The sequence below is a fragment of the Podarcis gaigeae genome (assembly GCF_964106915.1).
Source record: "Podarcis gaigeae genome assembly, chromosome: Z".
In the NCBI taxonomy this organism is placed as follows: domain Eukaryota; kingdom Metazoa; phylum Chordata; class Lepidosauria; order Squamata; family Lacertidae; genus Podarcis; species Podarcis gaigeae.
Window position 1 is genome coordinate 13,575,826 of NC_139691.1, and position 19,752 is coordinate 13,595,577.

At 45.4% G+C, this 19,752-nt stretch overlaps 2 protein-coding genes across 15 annotated transcripts in view; one reads left to right on the forward strand and one right to left on the reverse strand.

The window, feature by feature from the left end:
• LOC310836289 (FK506-binding protein 15-like) overlaps positions 1 to 7,324 on the reverse strand; it is a 31,954-nt gene extending 24,630 nt beyond the window's left edge. For all 9 annotated transcript variants that reach the window (XM_083721367.1, XM_083721366.1, XM_083721365.1 and 6 more), the window contains exon 1: positions 7,060 to 7,324. Coding sequence is in view for 6 of the 9 variants with exons in the window: in XM_083721362.1 (XP_083577488.1) it covers positions 7,060 to 7,202 (143 nt within the window). In the remaining 3 variants the exon portion in view is untranslated. The remainder of the gene's footprint in view (positions 1 to 7,059) is intronic.
• Positions 1 to 19,752, forward strand: part of SLC31A1 (solute carrier family 31 member 1) — a 66,269-nt gene that overhangs the window by 28,794 nt on the left and 17,723 nt on the right. Inside the window, exons 1-2 of one of the 6 annotated variants that reach the window (XM_083721448.1) lie at positions 7,438 to 7,558; positions 11,150 to 11,320. The exons of 1 other annotated variant lie outside the window; for it this stretch is intronic. Coding sequence is in view for 1 of the 5 variants with exons in the window: in XM_083721441.1 (XP_083577567.1) it covers positions 7,464 to 7,558 (95 nt within the window). In the remaining 4 variants the exon portion in view is untranslated. Of the gene's footprint in view, positions 1 to 7,437; positions 7,559 to 7,618; positions 7,743 to 11,149; positions 11,321 to 16,140; positions 16,196 to 19,752 lie in introns of those variants that run through there. 4 more of the 6 variants (XM_083721444.1, XM_083721443.1, XM_083721441.1 and 1 more) reach the window with 4 other exon arrangements.

Here is a 19,752-nt window from a genome sequence, read left to right on the forward strand (position 1 = left end):
AGTTGAGGCCAGCCTAACCTCTCTGTGGCCTGGGACCTTCAAGATGTTTTTATTTGAAGACCGTAAAAAGACCAGAGGGTAATGGATTCAAAAACTAGAATCCTGTCCGTGATTAGGATGTTGGCCACCCCACTGGGTCATAATGCTTGCCAAGAGGAGCTTTGCCCAGTCTCTCTTGGTGTAACCAGCCTGGAAGAGCTGTTGTCAGAAATTAATGCACACAACTAAAAACGTAGACACATTGTGGGTCTTCTCTAAGCAGAACTTAGTTGGAGACAATCCCTTCTTTTTCCTATCAAGTTTCTATAACCTCTCTTAAGAACAAAAGGAAAGCTGCAGGATCTGGCCAAAGGCCCAGCGAGCCCAGCATTCTGTTCTTACAGTAGCCAACAGAACCCAAGCACAAGAGGCCTCTCCCCTCCTGTGTTCAGAAGCCCTGCTGCCACCAACTGGGTGAGCACAGCCATGGTGACTAAACATTGCTAGCCTTCTCCTCCCTGGATTTTTCTAATCCTCTTTTAAAGTCACCCAAGTTGGTGGCCATTCCTGCCTTCTGCAGGAGAGTTCTGTAGTTTAACTGTGCATGGTGTGAGAAAGTACTTTCTTTTGCCTTTCCTGAAGGTCTTCCAATATTCAGCTTCATCGGATGTTCACAAGAGGGAGGGAAACTGTTCCCTATCCACTTTCTCCATGCTATACCTAATTTGATAAACTTCTATCATATTATCTCTTACTTGCTTTTTGTCTAAACTAAAAAGTCCCTAAAACTGAAAGACTGCTGCCAAATTAGTGCACCCAGGCTTTTATAGAACCTAGTAAACAAAAGAAAAATTTAAAGGTATCCATTATTGCAAAGATACAAGCCCTGCCCTTGCAGTTTACCCTTTCCCCAGACAGGGAGATTCACAGCCAGGAAGGTGGGGAGAGGGAATAAACCTTGCTGAACAGAAGTGGTTTTCCCTACAGACATTCAGAAGTATCTCAACTCAGGGTTGTTCTGGGAGCTGAAACTTACCAGTTACCACACATCCTAGCCCACTTCCCTACACTCCTGAGAGCTAGAAACTTGCAGATTAAAACAAACAAACACACACACACTAAGACCAAGTATCTTCAAACATTAAATTTCCAGACTTAGCCCCAAACTTCATGCTATACCAAGGGGTGAAGTGCCCATTTTAAATGCCTGACAGCACCCCAAACAGCTGGTCCCGATGAAACAAACCCGTGGACTGCCTGCCAAAGGTACTCTGTTCGCCGTGGGTCTGACATCGCTGTTCAAGTGCCCCAGTCGGTTCTCCAGCTCCCACCCATTCAATGTTGGCTGCTCTTTTCTCGTGTCATTACCCCTCCCCTCCCTTTTCCATCCTGAAGCATCAGCAAAGTAAGGCGTGGGCAGTGGGGGGTGAATTAAACAGCTAAGGTTTCCAAAGGCAATTCTGCATTTGCACAACAGCAATCCTCTGGAATGGCTGCATGACCTTGTGAGAGATGAAAATCTATCCCGTATCATCCCTAAGCAGTTCTTATAGGATTCCAGCTGGAGAAAAACCATGAGTGGCAGCATGCATGTTAGAGGGGCTCCCAAAAGAAGTGAGCGGAACAGCGATTGTGAGCTTGGCTTCTCCTTCTGGGGAGAGTGACATTCTGGGATGACATAGATCCAGCTCACCCCACTCACGTGCCTACTCAGTTCCACTTGGAGGCAGGGAGAGCAAACTAAAGAAGAGGAAGTAAAACAGGAATTGGAGTTGACAGGGCCCTCAAAGCATTTATTTCTTTATACACCACACGCCCCTTGCCATAGCAGCAAACAAGTGTGTGATATATATAAAAAATACAATTAAAACTTAAATAAAAATAGAGAAACTGTTAAAAACATCTAAAAGCATAACAAAGCATCTAAAACCAATTTAAGAACAGGAATCCAATCATGTGCCTGGAGAGGCTTGTTAAAACAGAAGAGTTTTCAGCAGGCATCTAGAAGAGCAATGATAGTTCCTGCCTAATGTCAACAGGCAGGGAGTTCCACAGTTTGGGTGCTGCCAGCCACACTAAAAGAAATGACTCCCTAGTGACAGATGGTACACGAATGGCCCTTGCCGAAGTGCAAGTTCCACAGGTGGAAAGGGATTAAACTGACAAGTACTGCATGGAGTACGGAAATGCCTTAAATCTGGGACTTCAGCAGTGCCAAGATAGGATTTTCCTGTATCTCAACAGGCTCTCTTCCCATGGCCCCTCTAAACTAAAGTAGGGGATGAGAAACTTTTTCAGACAAAGGACCTCATTCCCCTGTGGGCAACCTTTCAGGGGCCACATACTAGTTGTGGGTGGGATCAGGCGCCAAAGTGCGACTCTTACCTCTGCACAGGTCAACTTTTTATTTTTATGTTCAATCTTTATGCATAATTTATGCTGCAACCTATATTTGGTTGCCTTATTAATACATCTGAAATTTGACTCTGCACATGAGGCTACATCCCATCCATGCAAAAGTCAGAGATTTCCACACACCCCTCTCTCTATTTTCTCCATCTAGGGAAGCAAGAGGCACTATCACAGTTCAAGAAAACATTCCACACAAGCAAAAGCACCTGAGGTGTGCTCAGGGCAGGGCCAGTCAGAAGAGTGAACCAGGGAGTAGGCATCACCTTGGTAAAGGCCTGAAGAACTGAATTCCAAAGGATCTCTCTGCTGCCACATTTGTACATTAACTGAACTGGTGATGACTGGTTTCCATTGGGACTGGTGGGGTGGAAGGCTGGGAGCCCAACAGTAGGAGGAGGCAGAGCCAGGAAAGTCTGGTGGTGTTGTCCCCATCCTCTTCCTTCCTGCTGAATTCTACAATGGGAAAACTAGGGCCACCCCTTGGACTGGTGGGCATAGGCAAGAAGGGAAGCAGGTAGGAGTTGGCTAAGGGCAGACTGAAGTTGATGGGGCAATGTACCATATGCCCTAAAACAGCAGCCTCTGATGGCTTCCCAAGGGGTTAAAAGTTTGACGCTGTTACTCAGAATCATGACATTTTTCCTACTTGCACACCGAAAGCACTCAAAAGAGCAGTTCTTTCCCCCTTAAAAATTGGCATCAAATTTCTACCAGGCATTAATCACGTTTTCAAGCTTCTCTTCATATCCTTCAAGGCTAGAAGGATAATAATTTTATAAAGGCACAACCTTAGGTGAAAACTCTCATAAGTGAAAGCCAAGATTCCCAATACAAATATATTAATAAAAAAATTGTCCAGTAGCACCTTAGAGACCAACTAAGTTTGTTCTTGGCATAAGCTTTCATGTGCATGCACACTTCTTCAGATACACACCTAGTTGTTCTCTAAGGTGCTACTGGACATTTAATTTTTTTAAAAAATATATTTTGACTGTGTCAGACAAACATGGCTACGTACCTGAATCTATTCCCAGTACAAGTATTTCTCAGTTCTTTGCCAAGAACTAGGCTCTGAGCGCAGTAGTGGTGCAATTGAGGAATTCACCAAGTTCCTACACCAGCATTTCCTCAGTGTTTGCCCTTCTTAATTCTTTTAGATTCCTGTTTTTTTCTGAAAATCCTTCCTAAACTGGAAACTAACACCCATGTTCTTTCCTATTCCTCAATGTATTGCCAATGATGATGATGCAATGTTCCTTGCTGGATCAGGGTTCATTTTTACATGCCTCCTCATGCAGGAATCCACTACCACAGGAACAGCCAACAAGTCAATGAATGGCACCCCAACCTTGCTAAACCCAACTGCACTTGTTCCTTTTGTGCAATCAGTATTCACAGCTTGCTTATCTCACTGAATTCTTGCAACATTCACTCAGGGTCCAGACAGTTAACCTCCCCCATTGCCACCCTTAAGAGTTCCAAGGCAATGACGACACTCTCCAACACCATCATGTCCGCTCATGATATGGGGGGGGCATCAGTTCTCCAGAAATTACTGGACTACAACTCCCACTGTCCCTGGCCTTCAGCCATGCTGGCAAGGACTGACAGAAGCTGGAGTCCAGCCATAGGTTCCTCATCTCTGCCTTATGCCCTCCTTGTGGCCCTCTGACATGGCAATGCCCATAATAATTCCTTGATAAGAGCTCTAGCCCCCTTGCTCTGGAAGAATGTTCTACTGTGGGGCAATCTCTCATTTAGAGGCACAGATTTAGGAGGAGGTAGTTATGGAAACAAGGCAGAGCCTTCTCCCCATCAACCACCATAAGACATGAGAGGTGAACACCCAAGAAAAATGTCATGCCTGAAAGGAAAAAGATCAGGAACATAAGAAGCTGCCTTCTATCAAACGAGACCCTTTGTCTATCTAGCTCAGTACTGTCTACTGACTGGCCGTAGCTTTCCTAGGTTTCAAACAGGGGGCATTCCCAGCCCTACTTGGAGATACCAGGGATTGAACTTAGGACCTTCTGCATGCAAAGCAGACACTAAATTTTGTTCCCAAAGCATTCCAAAAGAATCAACTCAGCTAATCAAAGGACTTTACCTTCAGCCTTGGGGCGGGGGGAAGCTGCAGCTTGGGGAAATGTCTTTTGCTGTAGGAAAAACAAGCTAAGTTGAGCTGCAAGAGGTGCTGCCCTGATTTAGGTTCCCAAGGAGACTGAGAGACATCCCTCAAGTCAAGCTGAATGCCCTTGCAAAGGATTCTCATTGCTTTGCCAGAGAAATGTGAGGTGGAAGACAATTTAGTATGTTTAGGTTTTGTATACCCTGCCTTTAGTTGGATAAAGCATTGAATTTTTGTTAGTTTACTTGTCTCTGTGGTTCCATAATAATTTGAGGGGGGGAAAGATTTTTTTTAAAACCTCCTCAACTTGCCCAAGCACCCCAGCCCAGCTTGAACGCCATTCCTGTGTGTCTGGTTGGATGTCTTCTTCCTAGGAACATAAGAAGTGGCCTTACATTGAGTCACGTCCTTGTTCCATCTAGTTCAATTTCACCTATAGCAACAGCTCTCCAGGGTCCCAGACAGGGACCTCATCTGCGCTATACATTGGAAGCACTATTATACTCTTTATGCCCTCATGGCTTCTCCTACAAAGAATCCTGGGAACAGTAGTATGTTAAGGCTGCTGTGAGTTGTTAGGAGACCCCCCTGTTCCCCTCACAGACTTACCATTCCCAGAGTTCCCTGGGAAGAGGGAATGCAGTCACTCTGAGAATTGTGTGTGGATGCAAAAACTATTGAAAGCTGTATGATACTGCTTTAAATGTAAAGTGAAGATGAGATCAGGAAGTTTTTCCCAGCCTTACCTGCAGATGCTGGGCATTGAACCCAGGACCTTCTACATGCATAGAAGATACTTCACCACCCTGTAATGCCAGTGTTGGAAAGTGTGGGTTGCAGAGGTTGGGCCCTGCAGGAACAGAGCACTTAGCTACATGCAGGGTTCTCCTTATGACCTTAGCCCTTACAAGTCTGTGATGTAGACCAGTATAGTATTCCCAATCCTATAGGAAGTAGTGACCAAAGCCTGAAAGATAGCAGATTCACTTAAATAATGTACGTACTGAATTGGGGAGTTTCCAAGTGATGCCTTTTTCTCTTGCTTACTAATTATCACACCAGTTCCTGAAGCAAATTAATCAGCTACAAGTGTTAGGAAGAATGAATCCTAGCTGACCAAGCTGCAGACTTACGTTACCCTCCAGATGAGTCGCCCTCTCATGGGGCAGTTAGGGTTCAGTGGCCACTTTATTCAGGTGGCTATATGTCACTCTGACCTTTGCTCACTGCCAGTGTTGCCAAAAGCAACAGTGCAGTGCCCTTATTTTGAACACCTAAAATGCCACAGTGTAAGGGCACTAGAAATCTTTCTTAGGGTTCCTTTTGTAGAAGGAATCTAAGACCACAAAACACCTCCATTCAGTCCTGTTACTGGCACCCGCTTTAGGGCAGGAGTTAGAATGCCAAATTGTGACCTGGGAGATCAGGGTGCAGACACTCACTTGGAGATTAAACTCACTTTGTGACTCTCTCTCAGTGTAACATCAGCACAGAAGTGGAAACAGAAAGCTAGAATCAGGAAATGGGAAAATATTTCACCACAGCACAGGCAACAGGCATTTGTATGCAAACCAACCCTATGTACATTCATGGGGAAGTTCAGTTGAATTCAGTGGAGTCTACTCCCCAATAAGCCTTGCTTTTTAAGAATAATCCTCCTTTCCCCATTAACCCTTGGGCCGAACTTCCTAGTCCCAAACCACTACTAAAACATAATGTATTCCCTCACTCTACAAAAGGTGTGGGGTTCCTTTGGGCTTCTGGATTGTAGCGCAAGCGTACTCTCATCTCCAGTGGTGTAGTGATCTGGGGTTGCGTAGGTTACTATTTCTGCAGCAGGGTCCCTGCCTCCTGCACTCAATCATCATGAGAGGGGAACTTTTTAGCCACTGCATGCTCCAAAGCTAAGCATGTAAGAAACAGTGAAAACACAAGGCACTTCGGTTTCAGCTCAATGCTGGCTCTGCTCAGAGTAGCTCCACTGAAATGGGCGGGCATAACCAACGCATAGCTTAGTCGGATGCAAGCCAGCGCCTCCCATTTCATCCTTAGCTGGACGAAACCCCGCCCATTTCATCCTCACCAGCTGGCTCAAAGACGCCTAGCTCAGCTGAACTTCGCCTCTCTCTCAGCGCCTAACAGCACGTAATTGCAGACAAAGCCCTCTGCATGTGTTCGGAATCACCCTTCGCAAGCCTGCGCCCCCCACCCCAGCCCCACGTGCTGCCCAAGCCCCACATACAGCCCCGGACCCACATACAGCCCCAGAACCACATGCTGTTCCACAACCACATATAGCCCCAGCCCCACATGCAACCCTAGCCCCACATGCAGCCCCAGCCCCACATGCAGCCCCAAGGCCCACATGCAACCCCAGCCCCACATGCTGTCACAGCCCCACATGCTGCCCCAACCCCACATGCAGCCGCAGCCCCACATACAGCTCTGGTCCCCTCACACAGCCCCGCCCCCTCACGCGGACCCCCAGACACCCGCACACCCCGCATCTCCCCCCACGCAGAGAGGCGCCGCATTCTCACCCTCCCGTCGGAAGCTGGAAGGCGTCGTCTTCTTCATCCATGTCCCCCAACATCCTGACGGCCCCTCGCTCCCCGCGCCCCTCGGCGAAGCCCAAGCCGGGAGGCGAGAGCCGCAAAGTGCGCGGCTGCAACTTCTCGGCCATGGCGCAAGCGCTGGGCTGCGGAAGCGAAACTAGCAAGCCAAAGCGGCCGGCGGCACGTGATCACGGCCAAGCATTTACCGGTCACCAAGCGGCCCAAACTTCCAGGCGGAAGAAAGAAACGCGTCCACGGGGGCGCTAGCGAGCCGCTGCCGCTGCCGTGATTTTAGCGCCGGTGCTCTTATGTTTGACGGAAAGGGAGGGGGACCAATGGGAAGCTGGTTTCTGGGAGAGGGAGGCGGGAAGGCGGGTGACGCTCGCTCGATGCTGGCCAGTGAAGTGGCGCCTCCGTTCGCCGGGCGAAGAAGGGACACGTCTGAGGAGGTCGAGGCAAGGAGCAGAAGGCGAGGAAGGCGCAGGTAGGCGGCGAGCAGAGGGAGCGAGTGCGAGGGTTCCGGTGCCAGCGCCTCACGGGGGGGGGGGGGAGGCTGAGGGCATAGCTGTCAACCTTCCCTTTTTTTGCGGCAAATCCCCATTATTCCAGTGCCGTTTCCCGCTGCTGTCCCGGATTGTTAGAGATCCCGTAGACTGTCCCTGGGACAGGTGAGGCTGCTGATCCCTTATTTTCGAGGCTGCTGATCCCTTATTTTCAAATCTGAAAGTTGACAGCTATGGCTGAGGGAGGTGGACGAGGAGGCAGGGAACGAAGATAACTGGAAACAGTTCCGTTTTTCTATGTGTTCATATATCTATATGGTAATCTTGAAAAATAATAAAATAAATATGATCGTTACCTCAAGAATAATGAATAAATCCATTTAAATGACAGAGGAGCAACGGGAACGCAGGGAGACTGGGGGCCTGAGGGTGAAAAGGAGGAATGAAACGGGGGTGAAGAAGGGCAGGATTCTGAGGGGGAGGCAGAGGGCAGGAGGGACGAGGGCGGAAAAGGCGGGTGGCTGGAGCTCGGGAGGTGGGAAGTGCCGTTGTATTCCGATGTGGCATTTTAGTTCTTGTTTATTATTGCTTTCGTCTGATTTCAATACCTTTGGGTGCATGTGCCACACAGTACACTTCAGTCACATTCAAAGCACATGCTTGCCTCCCCCAAAGGATCCTGGGAGTTGTAGTTTGTTCATCGTGGAGCTACATTTCCCAGCACCGTTAAACTTAAGTTCCCTGGCTGGCTGCATAATATCATACGTTTAAAGCATGCGACTCCCCCCCCCCCCAAAGAATCCTGGAAATCGTAGTGTACCCCTCACTGGGCTGCAGTTCCAAGCACCCATAAACTAATGTGCCCAGGGTACTTTGTGGGGAATGTGTTTTAAATGTGTGGCATGTGTTCAACCTGGTTGCATATGCAACATACATTTAAATTACATTTCCCCCCTTCAATTTCCCCAAACCCTTAACAGACTACAGTTCCCAACATTCTTTTGTCGTGAGGGGGAATTGTGTGCTTTAACAATGTAGTGTTTTCACAGCCTCAGTTGTTTTACTGTGTAAGTCGCTTTGAGGTACCTGAATGCAAAAATGTCACTAATAATTGTAAAATAATAAATAAAAATAAAATGAATTGAGTGAAGAAGATTAAGGATCCGTGAAAGCAGAAGATGGGCAGAAGAACTCTGTTGCAGGAACAAGCCAAAGCCTATCTAATCCAGCTTTCGGTCCTGACTGAGGCCAACCAGATGGATGTCCTCATGGAAAGACCACAGGGAGGAGCTGAGTGCAACTACAGTGCTCCCTAGCAGCTCATATTCAGACGCTGACTGCCCCCAACAGCGGAGGGAAGACATAGGCATCATGGCTAGTAGCTGTTGGTAGCTTCTTAAAGCCTCTGTGAGTGAAGGTGTATGTGGAAAGGTGAGAAGGATGGGACCTGAGTGTTGAATTGAAATGAGATTTGTAAAGTGTAGGGGACTGAATGGAATGGGTGACAGGATGAAGAGGTGGGTTAAGGGAAAGAACATGAGAGTGAATGATAGGCGAGAGACAGAGGCCGAATGAGAAAGGAGAGTGGTGGTAGAGAATGATCAGCTGGCTGGACTAGTAGAGTTTAATGTTATAGGGAAATGGGGAGGTGTGTATTTATGACCAGCAGGCCTTCCAAAGTGCCGTTCTAGGAAGCGATGTAACTTGCCTTCCTAACTCTCTAGTTCTTTTATGTCCAGTTTCTTTGAGGGATTTTTCTTTTTGGGTTTTTCAAGACTGAGCTAGAAATAATCTCAGTTTCCAAGCTGGTGAAGAAGTGTTTGCTGATTTGGAAGACAAACAGGCCCAAAATACAAATAAATCAATAAATCTATATTGTATAAGAGTGGCTTGTGTGAGATGTTTTTTTTCCACCCTTGCTTTGGAGGTGGCAGTGTTGTAGAGCACTTCCTAGATTGGCGGACAGGAGTAGGTGGATAAGTATTCTAGGCATCTGGTTTCCCAGGCTCCAATAAGTGTAAAGGTGGCACCTAGAACTTCTCAGGCTTGAATTATCATGATTGGTGCTGACTACTGAGGAGTAGGAAATCTTTTTGCAGGTGTAGTCTTAATTCATTCTGCCCAGAAATGCACCCTTCTTCTATTATCTTCTGCGCCTCAGGTTCCATTTCTGGGCTGTTGTCCAGGATCTCCTGGTTTAGAATGCCTTTGTCTGGAGAGTTGGCTAGGCACGTCTCCCAGAAGAATTAAGAACTGATTTTAAAAAGGCTTTTACACTCTTGGAGATTAACTCTGTAAAAACAAAACAAACAAAAAAAACAACCCAAACTTTTCTGTAATAAGAGTCTCTCTCAAAATGTGATTTGAAACTTGAGAGTTTAGAAGCCAGCTGTATTTTCCCTGTCAATTGTGTCTTTGAAAACTGCATCACCAGAAACAGCAGATTCAAATTCTTTGTACTCATTCAAATCCTAACAGATGTTGGTTAGATCGGACAAATAGCTGAAGAGGAAACTGAGCTGGTGTAGCCAATAATGTGGGATTTAAGAGGTTTGGTGATGCATCTTACTCTAAACACCCATGAAATGTCATAGAAAATAACCCAACTCTGGGATCATCTCTTGAGGTTAATTCTTGCACTGAACAAGTGGTGTGCCTTTCATTCCCACACACTGCTCTAGTAATGTTTGCAGCTGAAACCTACATTTCAAGAAAGTTCCAGGAATCAGTGAACAGAAGCATTGCTGATTTTTCTACAGTGTCTTATAACAAGCTTGTAAAGCTTGTGTGGCCTGAGTAGCCAATTCAAAATTTGTGGTCACCCGAACATGCCCTTGCTACAAAGAGCCTGCTGCAGCACTGGAAGATGGTGTAAGATGAAGGACAAAGATGCAAGGGTGTGGTATCTTTCCTTATCTCTGCACCTGCATCATCTTCCTCCAGCTCAGAGCCAGAAAGGTAAGACAGAGGTTTGTTTTGGCTCTGTATTCACACCCAGCAAGTGCAGAACTAAAGCAAGCTGTAGGCTTCTAACCATGTTTGGGATGGCGGAGGGAGTAATTTCTACCCCTCTGCAGCTCTAATGTCAGAAGAAGGCCTCAGACTTGACCCATTCACAACAGCACGTCTGACTCCTTGCCCTGATGAAGGGAGCAAGCACATCCCAGATGCAGGGGTAGGGGAACCTTTGTTCCTCCAGATGTTGCTACACTCCCATCAGCCATAGCAATCATGCACAATGGACAATAATAATTGGAGTTGTACTTCAGCAACCTCGGCGGGAGGGGGAAGGTTCTTCACACTTTTGTTAGAGGATGTACACAGTTTTAAAAAGAAATCCCCAGAAACCACATTGCCCTGTTCTAGCTGTTTGATTCCAGTCACTGTGCTATCCATCTGACCTTGGACTGTGTATTTGCCAGATCGAGAGTGTTTTCATAAGAAGAGGCACAAAATAAAAATCAACCTGAGGGCAACTTTCCTCCTTTTACTGTGTACCTGCCCACGTCCCTGGGGTTCTTAAAGGTGGTATTCCTATTGACTAAACAGTCCATTTTTTTCTTTCTTGGCAGTGTACAGAAATCATCAGTCTGTTGCCAGGAGTTGGAGTTTAAGCTTAGGTGTTCGGGAGCAGAGCTGAGCACACAAACAACGGAGAATTACAGATGATATAGATTGCAAATTTTACACAGGATAAGAGCTATCTCTTCATTTGTAAACTTTTGAAGTCATCCGTAGTTAAGGTAAGCTTTTTGGTCTATTTTTAGCTTGTTAATTAATGCTTGTTTATCTTCCAGCAGTTCATTTATTTTGTGGACACTAATTAGCTGGCAGATAGAGAATCCAAATAGTTCTTCTAGTTTCATGAATAGTTAAAAGAAGGAGATATTGCCAACCTAGTGCCCTAATTTAAGAACTATTATACAGTGTGTGTATAATTAATGTTCCTTGCTCAAGACAGTTCTTCACCTCCCAAAACCTCTATGTCATATGAGAGGTTTATCTTATCCCTGACCCCCTTATCTCAAAAGGGAGTTTTGTCAATATGCCTTGGTTGCCTTTAATCACGCCATAATGATCTCTGAGGACAGGAGTGTCAGCAGCTGATAACTAGTCTCCCATCATTCCTCATGAGAAGTCGAGTTCAGTAAGGCTTTTGACAGTTCCCCGTGATATTCTTGCAAAGTAGGTGGTAAAATGTAGACTTGATGAGGTAACTGTTGATTGGTTCACTGACCGAACCCAAAGAGTGCTCACTAATCATCATCCTGGAAAAAAGTGACAAGTGGGGTACCACAGGGTTCTCTCCTGGGTCCGTTGTTATTCAATGTCTTTAAAAATTACTTGGATGAAGGAATTGATGGGGATGCTCATTAAATTGGCAGATAACACCAAATAGGACAGGTAGCTAATGGATTCAAGATGACCGTAACAGATTGGAGAACTGGACCCAAACTAACAAAATGAATTTCAATACGGGCAAATGCAGGGTTCTGCACTTAGGCAGGAAGAACCAGATTCAGAAATATAAGATCAGAGACACTTGTGAAAAGGACCTAGGGGTCTTAGTGGACCACAAGCTTAACGTAAGTCAACAGTGTGATGCAGCAGCAAGAAAGCTAATGCAATTCTAGCCTGCATCAACAGAAGTATAGTGTCCAGACCAAGGGAAATAACAACACCACTCTATTCTACCTTAGTCAGACGATAGCCAATATATTGACAAGCTGGAACATGTGCAGAGGAAGGAACCAAGATGATCAAGGGTCTGGAAATAAAGACTTCACGGGAACAGTTGGAAGGAGCTGGGTATATTTAGATTGGAAAAGAGGAAACTAAGAGGAGATGTGATAGCCATATTCAAATATCCCAAGGGCTGTCACATGGAAGATGGAGCAAGCTTGTTTTATGGTCTCGAGGGTAGGACTCGAATCAATGGCTTCCAGTTACAAGAAAGCAGATTCCAACTAAACTTCCGGAATAACTTTCTGACTGTAGGAACTGTTCAACAGTGGAACAGAGACTCTTGGGAGGTTGTGGACTCTCCTTCCTTGGAAATTTTTAAGCGTAGGTTGGATGGCGATCTGTCATGGATGCCAGATGTTTTACTTAGGGTTGCCATATTCCCAATGGTGAAAATCTGGACAGAGTTGTTGAGTTGTTGTTTTTCTTTGGATCAAAGTTGCTGAGCTTTTTTTGGGAACATCTCTCTTTTGGGGGGCTTTTCTTAGATTTTTTAGAATTTTTTAAAAATAGCCCAACTTGCCATACTTTCAGGTTTTCCCAGACATTTTTCCGATTCAGCAAAGAATCACCCAGACACCATTTTCTGAACAATTCCTGGACATATGGCAGCCCTACTTTAGTTGAGATTCTTGCATTGCAAGGGGTTGGACTAGATGACCCTTGAGGTCCCTTCCAACTGTACAATTCTATGATTCTATGAAATACTCTGGTCCCAGACCATGTACAGCTTCATAGAGGATAAACCATGGTAACTAGCCTAGGTGCTTCTGCTTTTTGCTTCTTAAACATTTTAATTTTCTTGCAGTGGCATCCAAAGCAGGCCTGGTTTTGATAAGAAGGGAGAGTCTCATTTGTGCTGACTTGTCTGCTTACCCCAGAATAGACTTCATGTTTGTTAGATTGGGTGGTGTTAATTAAAGTTAAACTTTAACTCAGAGTAATTAAACTCAGAGTAGAGCTATTGAAATTAATGGACCTAATTTCATTAATTTCAGTGGGTCTGTTCTGAGTAAAACTTAGGTGAATGTCCTCCCTCCTTGGTTTTTTCTTTCTTTTCTTTTTTTCTAGAATCTCAGGATCTATCAACCAGAGTCAGATGCAAAAGATACACAAGATTTAAAGGGCATGTGTCTAAGTGCATTTAGAGCCTAGGAATTTGTTCTCAGTACAAGAACTGAACTAAGCCCACAGTCCTCCCGGTTAGCCTTCAGCTTTTTTCATTTCAGCATATTATTCATATGGAAAGTATAGTTGTTTATTAAACAAACAAAACAAAACAAAAAACACCTAGTCGATCAGCTGCAAGTCACTCAGAGATCTACCAGTAGATTCCAATCCACCTTCTTACCGCCCCATGTCTGTTCTGTAGTTACTCTAAATGGCAGTAGGGTGGGAGAAAGCCTTGAGAGTACACAGTGATAATGCGAAAAGGCTTGCCTTAACTCCACAGGAATTATTCTCTTCTCATTGTAAAATCTTGCCAGCTCTCCTCAGAGTGGGTGTTACTTGAACATAGGGTCCACAGCTAGAAAACAGTTGCAAAAACCACAAGCAACCCATACAAAGAGTCACTCACAAATGTGCATCACATGCCTATATTCATGTGCCTTAAAGTTAATCTCTTCTTGTCCTTTGTCAGTGTCATTTACCCATGCATGTATGGAGGCTTCCAAACAGAAAACTATTTTTTTCTTAATCTAGAGTAGTCTGTGGAGTTATTTGGCGGGGCATTTAGGTTTGGGTCATGTGACTTTCTAGGCTAGCAGTGCTTAATCACAGGTCATACAGAATCTTTAATTGCTAGAAATAGTGGTACATTGAGGAAGCAGGCTGACTTTGTTTTGGTTAGTTGCACCCCCTCTTTTTGCTTCTGTTGCCCTCTCCCCAAATATCTCTATTAGAATGAGCTCAAGTCTCAAACCTCTCTGGGGGTGATGGCTTGGAAGAAGAGAGACTGTGAAGCTGAAGCAGCTTTGGAGAGTTAATAATTACCCTCCAGGTATACACAGTGGGTCTGGATGCTGCATGTCAGTGCCATTGAAAGCTGCTGTGTGGAAACTTTGATCTGCTGAGGGATTGTTGGCAAGGGCGGAAAGCTGGTCTCCTGCCAGCTGTGAAATGGGGAAGCAGATGGGGAGAAAGGAAGCCCCCAACCCTTGTTGGCCTATTCAGGATTTCTTGAAAAGCATTACGTTTTTAAGAAAGCCAGGAAGCTAGATTATTGGAACTTGCAAACCTTTATTGTTCTGATGCCAAACAGGAGTTCACTCTTTCCCTGTGCTGATTGGCAGCAGGCTCTCCCAAGACCTCAGGTAGTGGTCTGTCCCAGCTACCTGACATCCCTCTTAACCAGGGAATTCCTGCTTGTGAAAAATCAGCTCTTACATTGAACTATGAGTCCTCTGGGCACCACATAGTTTGGATTGCTAGTGGGAAAGGCGAGCTGCATTTCCTACTGGCCTGACCATATATGCAAATCTTTATCTTTGACCACTTCAATATCTTTCTTATGACCAAATGCACGGCATGTTGTCACAACATGGCCTAGCTACCACTATATCTTCCCTCCCCGCACAGCCCTCCTCCAATCAGCTGCTCACCTGACAATTAGATAGAGGGTAATATTCAAAGGCGATAACATTTGAATACAAGGAAGGCTTCTGAAGAAGGAGTAGTCTTGAGAGGCTTCTTTAGCAAGGCAGCAGAAATATACCACCAGCTTGACACCATCCATTGCAGAAACAATTTTTGGTTACATTTCCCACCCCCACCCCCATCCCAGAGCTCCATACCCACAACTTTAATGTGTATTTTGGCAGATTGAATAATCTGCCAAAATACAGAGTCTGCCTGTCTGCTGTTCTCTCTAGGGGGTGAGAAGGACCTTCCTAACACAAACCGAACTGCTCATTGTTCCATTTGGCTGAGGCCCTTCCTGGTTTTGAAACCTGATGATCCCTACAATTGCTATGTGCTATACTAAAATAAAGAATGGATTTACATACATTTGGCTGTGTTTAATGTTGAGTCTTTACAGCACAGGAAAGGGTCATAGCTGAGTGGGAAAGCATTGGTTTTGCATGCAGAAAATCCCAGGTTCAATCTCTAGCAGTACCTCCAAGTTAAGGTTAGGAGAGAGCTCTGCCCAAACCCCTAGAGATCCACTGCCAGTCAGGGTAGACAGTATTGAGTTAGATGGACCAATGGTCTGGTTCAATCCTATGTTCTTGCTGTACAAAGTGTATAAGATGTTGTGGGAGCTACTTTGCCATTCAACCCTGAATGGAACTTCATGCCTCATTTCTCCCACCTTGCCCCATTTGTCCTCCTTATGTTTCTGACTTTTCTGTAAACTGTCAGAACACACTATCTTCTGTTATGTGGTCCTCCATCCAGAATAGTGATGGTTCATAGGAGGTACCTATTCACTGCTCCTGGCTGTTGGCCCCCACAGATACCTGCCCCAGCAAGCAATGGACTTGCGTCAAAGGCTCTAATCTGCCAGCCCTCTGGCCTTATCATGCCAAGACAAAGTTGGGTGCTGTTCTAGAGTTCAAAGTTGCACAACAGTTGCCTGTAGCCAAAGGGTTGCAGTGCTTCTTTGGAGGATGGGGGGCACGGGACCAAAACCATTGCTCCTTTTTTCTTTTGATGCTGCAGTGACTTTTGGCAGAACCCCACTGTAAGCAGGTTTACCATCTTTTTTGGGGTCAGGCACGGGCAATGGACTTGAGGGTGGAGCTTGCCAATTGGATCATTACAGCCTGTTGCAATAGCTGTAAATAATAGTGGCAGCAATTCCTTTACAATGATATTCTAATCTAAAGGCTTAGTCAGAGGAGAGGTACAGAGGTATTGTTTCCCCTAGTATGGTAAGTCTTACATTGTGCAAGGGCACAATGTCCATTCTCTTGTCACCTCATGAACAACAGTATTGAGTTTGCAAAATAGCTGCGGGGTTTCAGGAAATAAAATTGCTCCTTCAGCAGGAGCCAGTTTCCCTGGTGCTTTTCTTCCTGTAACCTAGAATCTTGCCTTGCCTAGATTCTTGCCTTGACATTAGTGTACCAGCCTGTGCCTCTTTAAGTTCTCCCAGGAAATAATAGTGATGATCTGCTGAGGGGTTTGAATCTCTTACAATATTGCTCTATGCCCTTTGGTGTGGTTTGCATGGCTTTATTGCTTACCTGGGTCCACCTTGCACATTACACAGGCTCCTCTCTGGGAGGAGACTGTCTGAGGAAGGGCTGTAGCTCAGTAGCAGGCATCTTCAGGTAGGGCTCAGAGAGACCTCAGTCCAAAAGTCTGGGGAGCTTCTGCATGTTCTGACTTTGTATAAGAAAGTATCCCATGTTTCTCTCAAATGTTAAGCACACTCTTTGGTGCTGAACATCTTGGCCTGAAAAGCCTGGCCTTTTTTGGTTTCAAGAAGTCAGATATTGTTCTTTTTTGTCCTCTTTCTTCCTGCCTGGTTTGTGCTTATTCTTTCCAAATGGGAAGAGTGAATGCAGCATCCTACCCTCAATGATCCCCTGGGCTAGGAAGGAAAGATTGCTGCAGTGCTCGCTTATTGTTTGGAGAGTAGAGTATGTGGTGCTGCACTATAATGTCTGAATCCGCTACCTTTTCCAATGTGAGCAGATGAGGAGGAGGAGCTTCTGCTGTGCCTTAGATTGGTTGTGTCTTAGATCAGAAGAAAACACAACAGTATTTTTTGCTGTCTGGGGAACACTTTGCTGTAGGATGTACTAATTCTCATCCACCGGGGAGAGGAAGAGGAATTATTTGTTGACAATGAGCTAATTGCAGCTATGAAGCAAAATATACAGACCAGTTGCCTTTGAGGTTTGGAAGAAATTAGGGGTTAATATTGGGACTGTGGCCAATTCAGTCTTTGTTGTCTTTTTAAGGTTGTGTGCCACATTGCCAGGATAGCATTATATGGAGAATAAAAAGGGGATTTGGGGATAGGTTGTTGTCTCCAGTCACTACTTGTGATCTTCTTTGGAATACCTGTTTGGATACTGTTAGATGAGGAGGTCTGAACTAGGTGGACCTTGATCTGATCTTAAGGGGAAACTCCAATTTTCCAGAGCAGAGGTGCAAGAACTTCTGGTTCTCCACATATTGCACCATAACTCCCATGATCATCCCATATTGTTGGACCACAGGTCCCCCATCTCAATTATAGAAGGATTAAGTGAGAAAAACACTTGTGTGGGAGACTATCTCCAGAATTGAATCTGAGCTGCATCACACATTAGAGAAGCTATAAGCCACCTCTGAACTCTTATGAGCTTTTGTGTTCTGACCTCTGACCTCAGGTTCGCAGGAGTAGAGGCAGTGCTCTCCAAATACTTGAATCTGCGCTAAAAATAGCAAAATTGTCAAGTGTGGGATTGGAGTGTGGGAGAGACATTAAACAAAACAAACACAACTGGGCAAAATCCTTATCAACTTCATGATTATAAACATGCAGAAACATGAACCTAATAGTATTAACTTCTTTTTAAAGCTTAAAGATAACCTCATTGGCAGGATAAGTTGTAAAACCTGTACCTCCGGTGAATGTAGACCTCTAGATTGTCTCAATGCAGTTGGGTGTGACTTGCCTGTCAAGTATGTTGTTGCTGTGATAATTGGCCCATCATAAATACTTTCTGGGCTGGCAGCTGATTTCAAGCTTTTAGAATAGCCAATATCAGGGTGGCAAGCTTCAATTTCCTGCCCATGGAACTTGGTCTCTAGCTGCATAAATGTGCATGCACACATACAAAAGGCCAAATAGAAGTAGGTCATGCCTCTGTACTGTCCTATTAGTCCACATCTAATACACAGGACTAGGGCTGAGCTGAAATGGAAAAGCATATTTCATGGGAAACAATCACCCCTTGTGAAGGCTACCATATTTTTCCGTCTATAGGACACCCCCGTATATAAGACCCCCCCTATTTTAGGGGACTCAATTTTAGGAAATGAGGGGAGATGGCCCAAAGTTGTTGAGCCTCTCCCCCCACGCAGCCGGGGGCAGGAAACACTTCCTAGTTTCCCATGCGCAGCAGCATGGGGAATTTGCGCTCCCATCAGCCATTGCGCTCCAGTGCTGCTGCTTGTGGGAAACAATCCAGGGAGTGCCCGCCACACGCAGCGGCATTGGGGGAAACAATCCAGGGAGCACCCACCGCACACGGTGGCAGCGGGGGAAGTTGCACTCCCTCCAACGAGCTGGCTGGTGGTGCGCAGCTTCTCTGGCCCCCATGTAGCTGCAGGCAGGAAACACCCCCCAGGTCGCTCCCTGCTTGCTGTGGCATTGGGGGAAGCTGCGCTTCTGCCAACAAGCTGGCTGGCGGCACGCCACTTCTCCCCCCCCCCCCCCAATCCACTATCCATGTATTGGACAACCCCAGTTTTTTGACGTTATTTTTGAGTCAAAAAACCTCGTCCAATACACGGAAAAATACGGTACTGTATATACTCACATTCACAAATGCAGCAATAAGTATTTGAGGTGGGGGCACAGGAATATAGGGCAAAAATTTCCTCCATTTGGTTTGAGGGTGGGAAGCATTGGCCTCACTTTGATTTGGTTTAATGATGCTATTGCAGAACCAAATCTGTTGCCATGATGTTGTTGTCATATTGGTTATATGATCGTTGATTGCCTGGATGACATAGCCAGTGAGATAATTTTTCCCTAGCCAAAAAGTGCCAAGGCGGCAGTGAAAAGAGGAAGTGAAATAATGTGAAAAAAGGGTTTAGAGAGATCTCTTGGAGGATATCTTGCTGAGATGTCTCCCCTCTCCCCATATTCCATGACACTTGAGCATCCTGAAATTCTGCACCAAATATATCCCCCAAGAAAAATTTGGCTCAAGCCCAGACCTGCATCTCCCTTCCAAACCTTTCCCTATTCTGACCTTTCATGTACCCTGCCACTTATCTCCCCAGCCTAGCTTGATTATAGTTTTCAGTCAGGATAGGACGGAAGATGAGACAAGATTCAGCTTCCCCTTAGCCGTGAACTCCTTTGAGGGAGCAAAGCAGACCCTCCTATTCTTCCATTTTTCCCATGAACATTGCAGTCCTATGAATAAATAAATATGGCTGCTCCATCATCTCTCCATATGTGTTCTCCTAGTAATACAGCCTGTCACCACCCTGGGCAATGGACATGGTGTTGTACATAGTTTGTCATAAGCCACCAATACATATTTTATTATTCAGTCACAGACCCAGTAAATCAGCCTGTGTGTCAAATGAGCCTGGTTTGCAACCCAAAAATAATGCAACTCAGGGAGGGGGCAGGGAAGAGCAGCGTAAGCACAGAGAGCAAAGGTTTACAACCAAACAGAGGCAGTGATAAGGGGAAGGAAGGAACGAGATAATGAGGTTGTTTGTTTGTTTGTTTGTTTGTTTGTTTTTAAAAGGA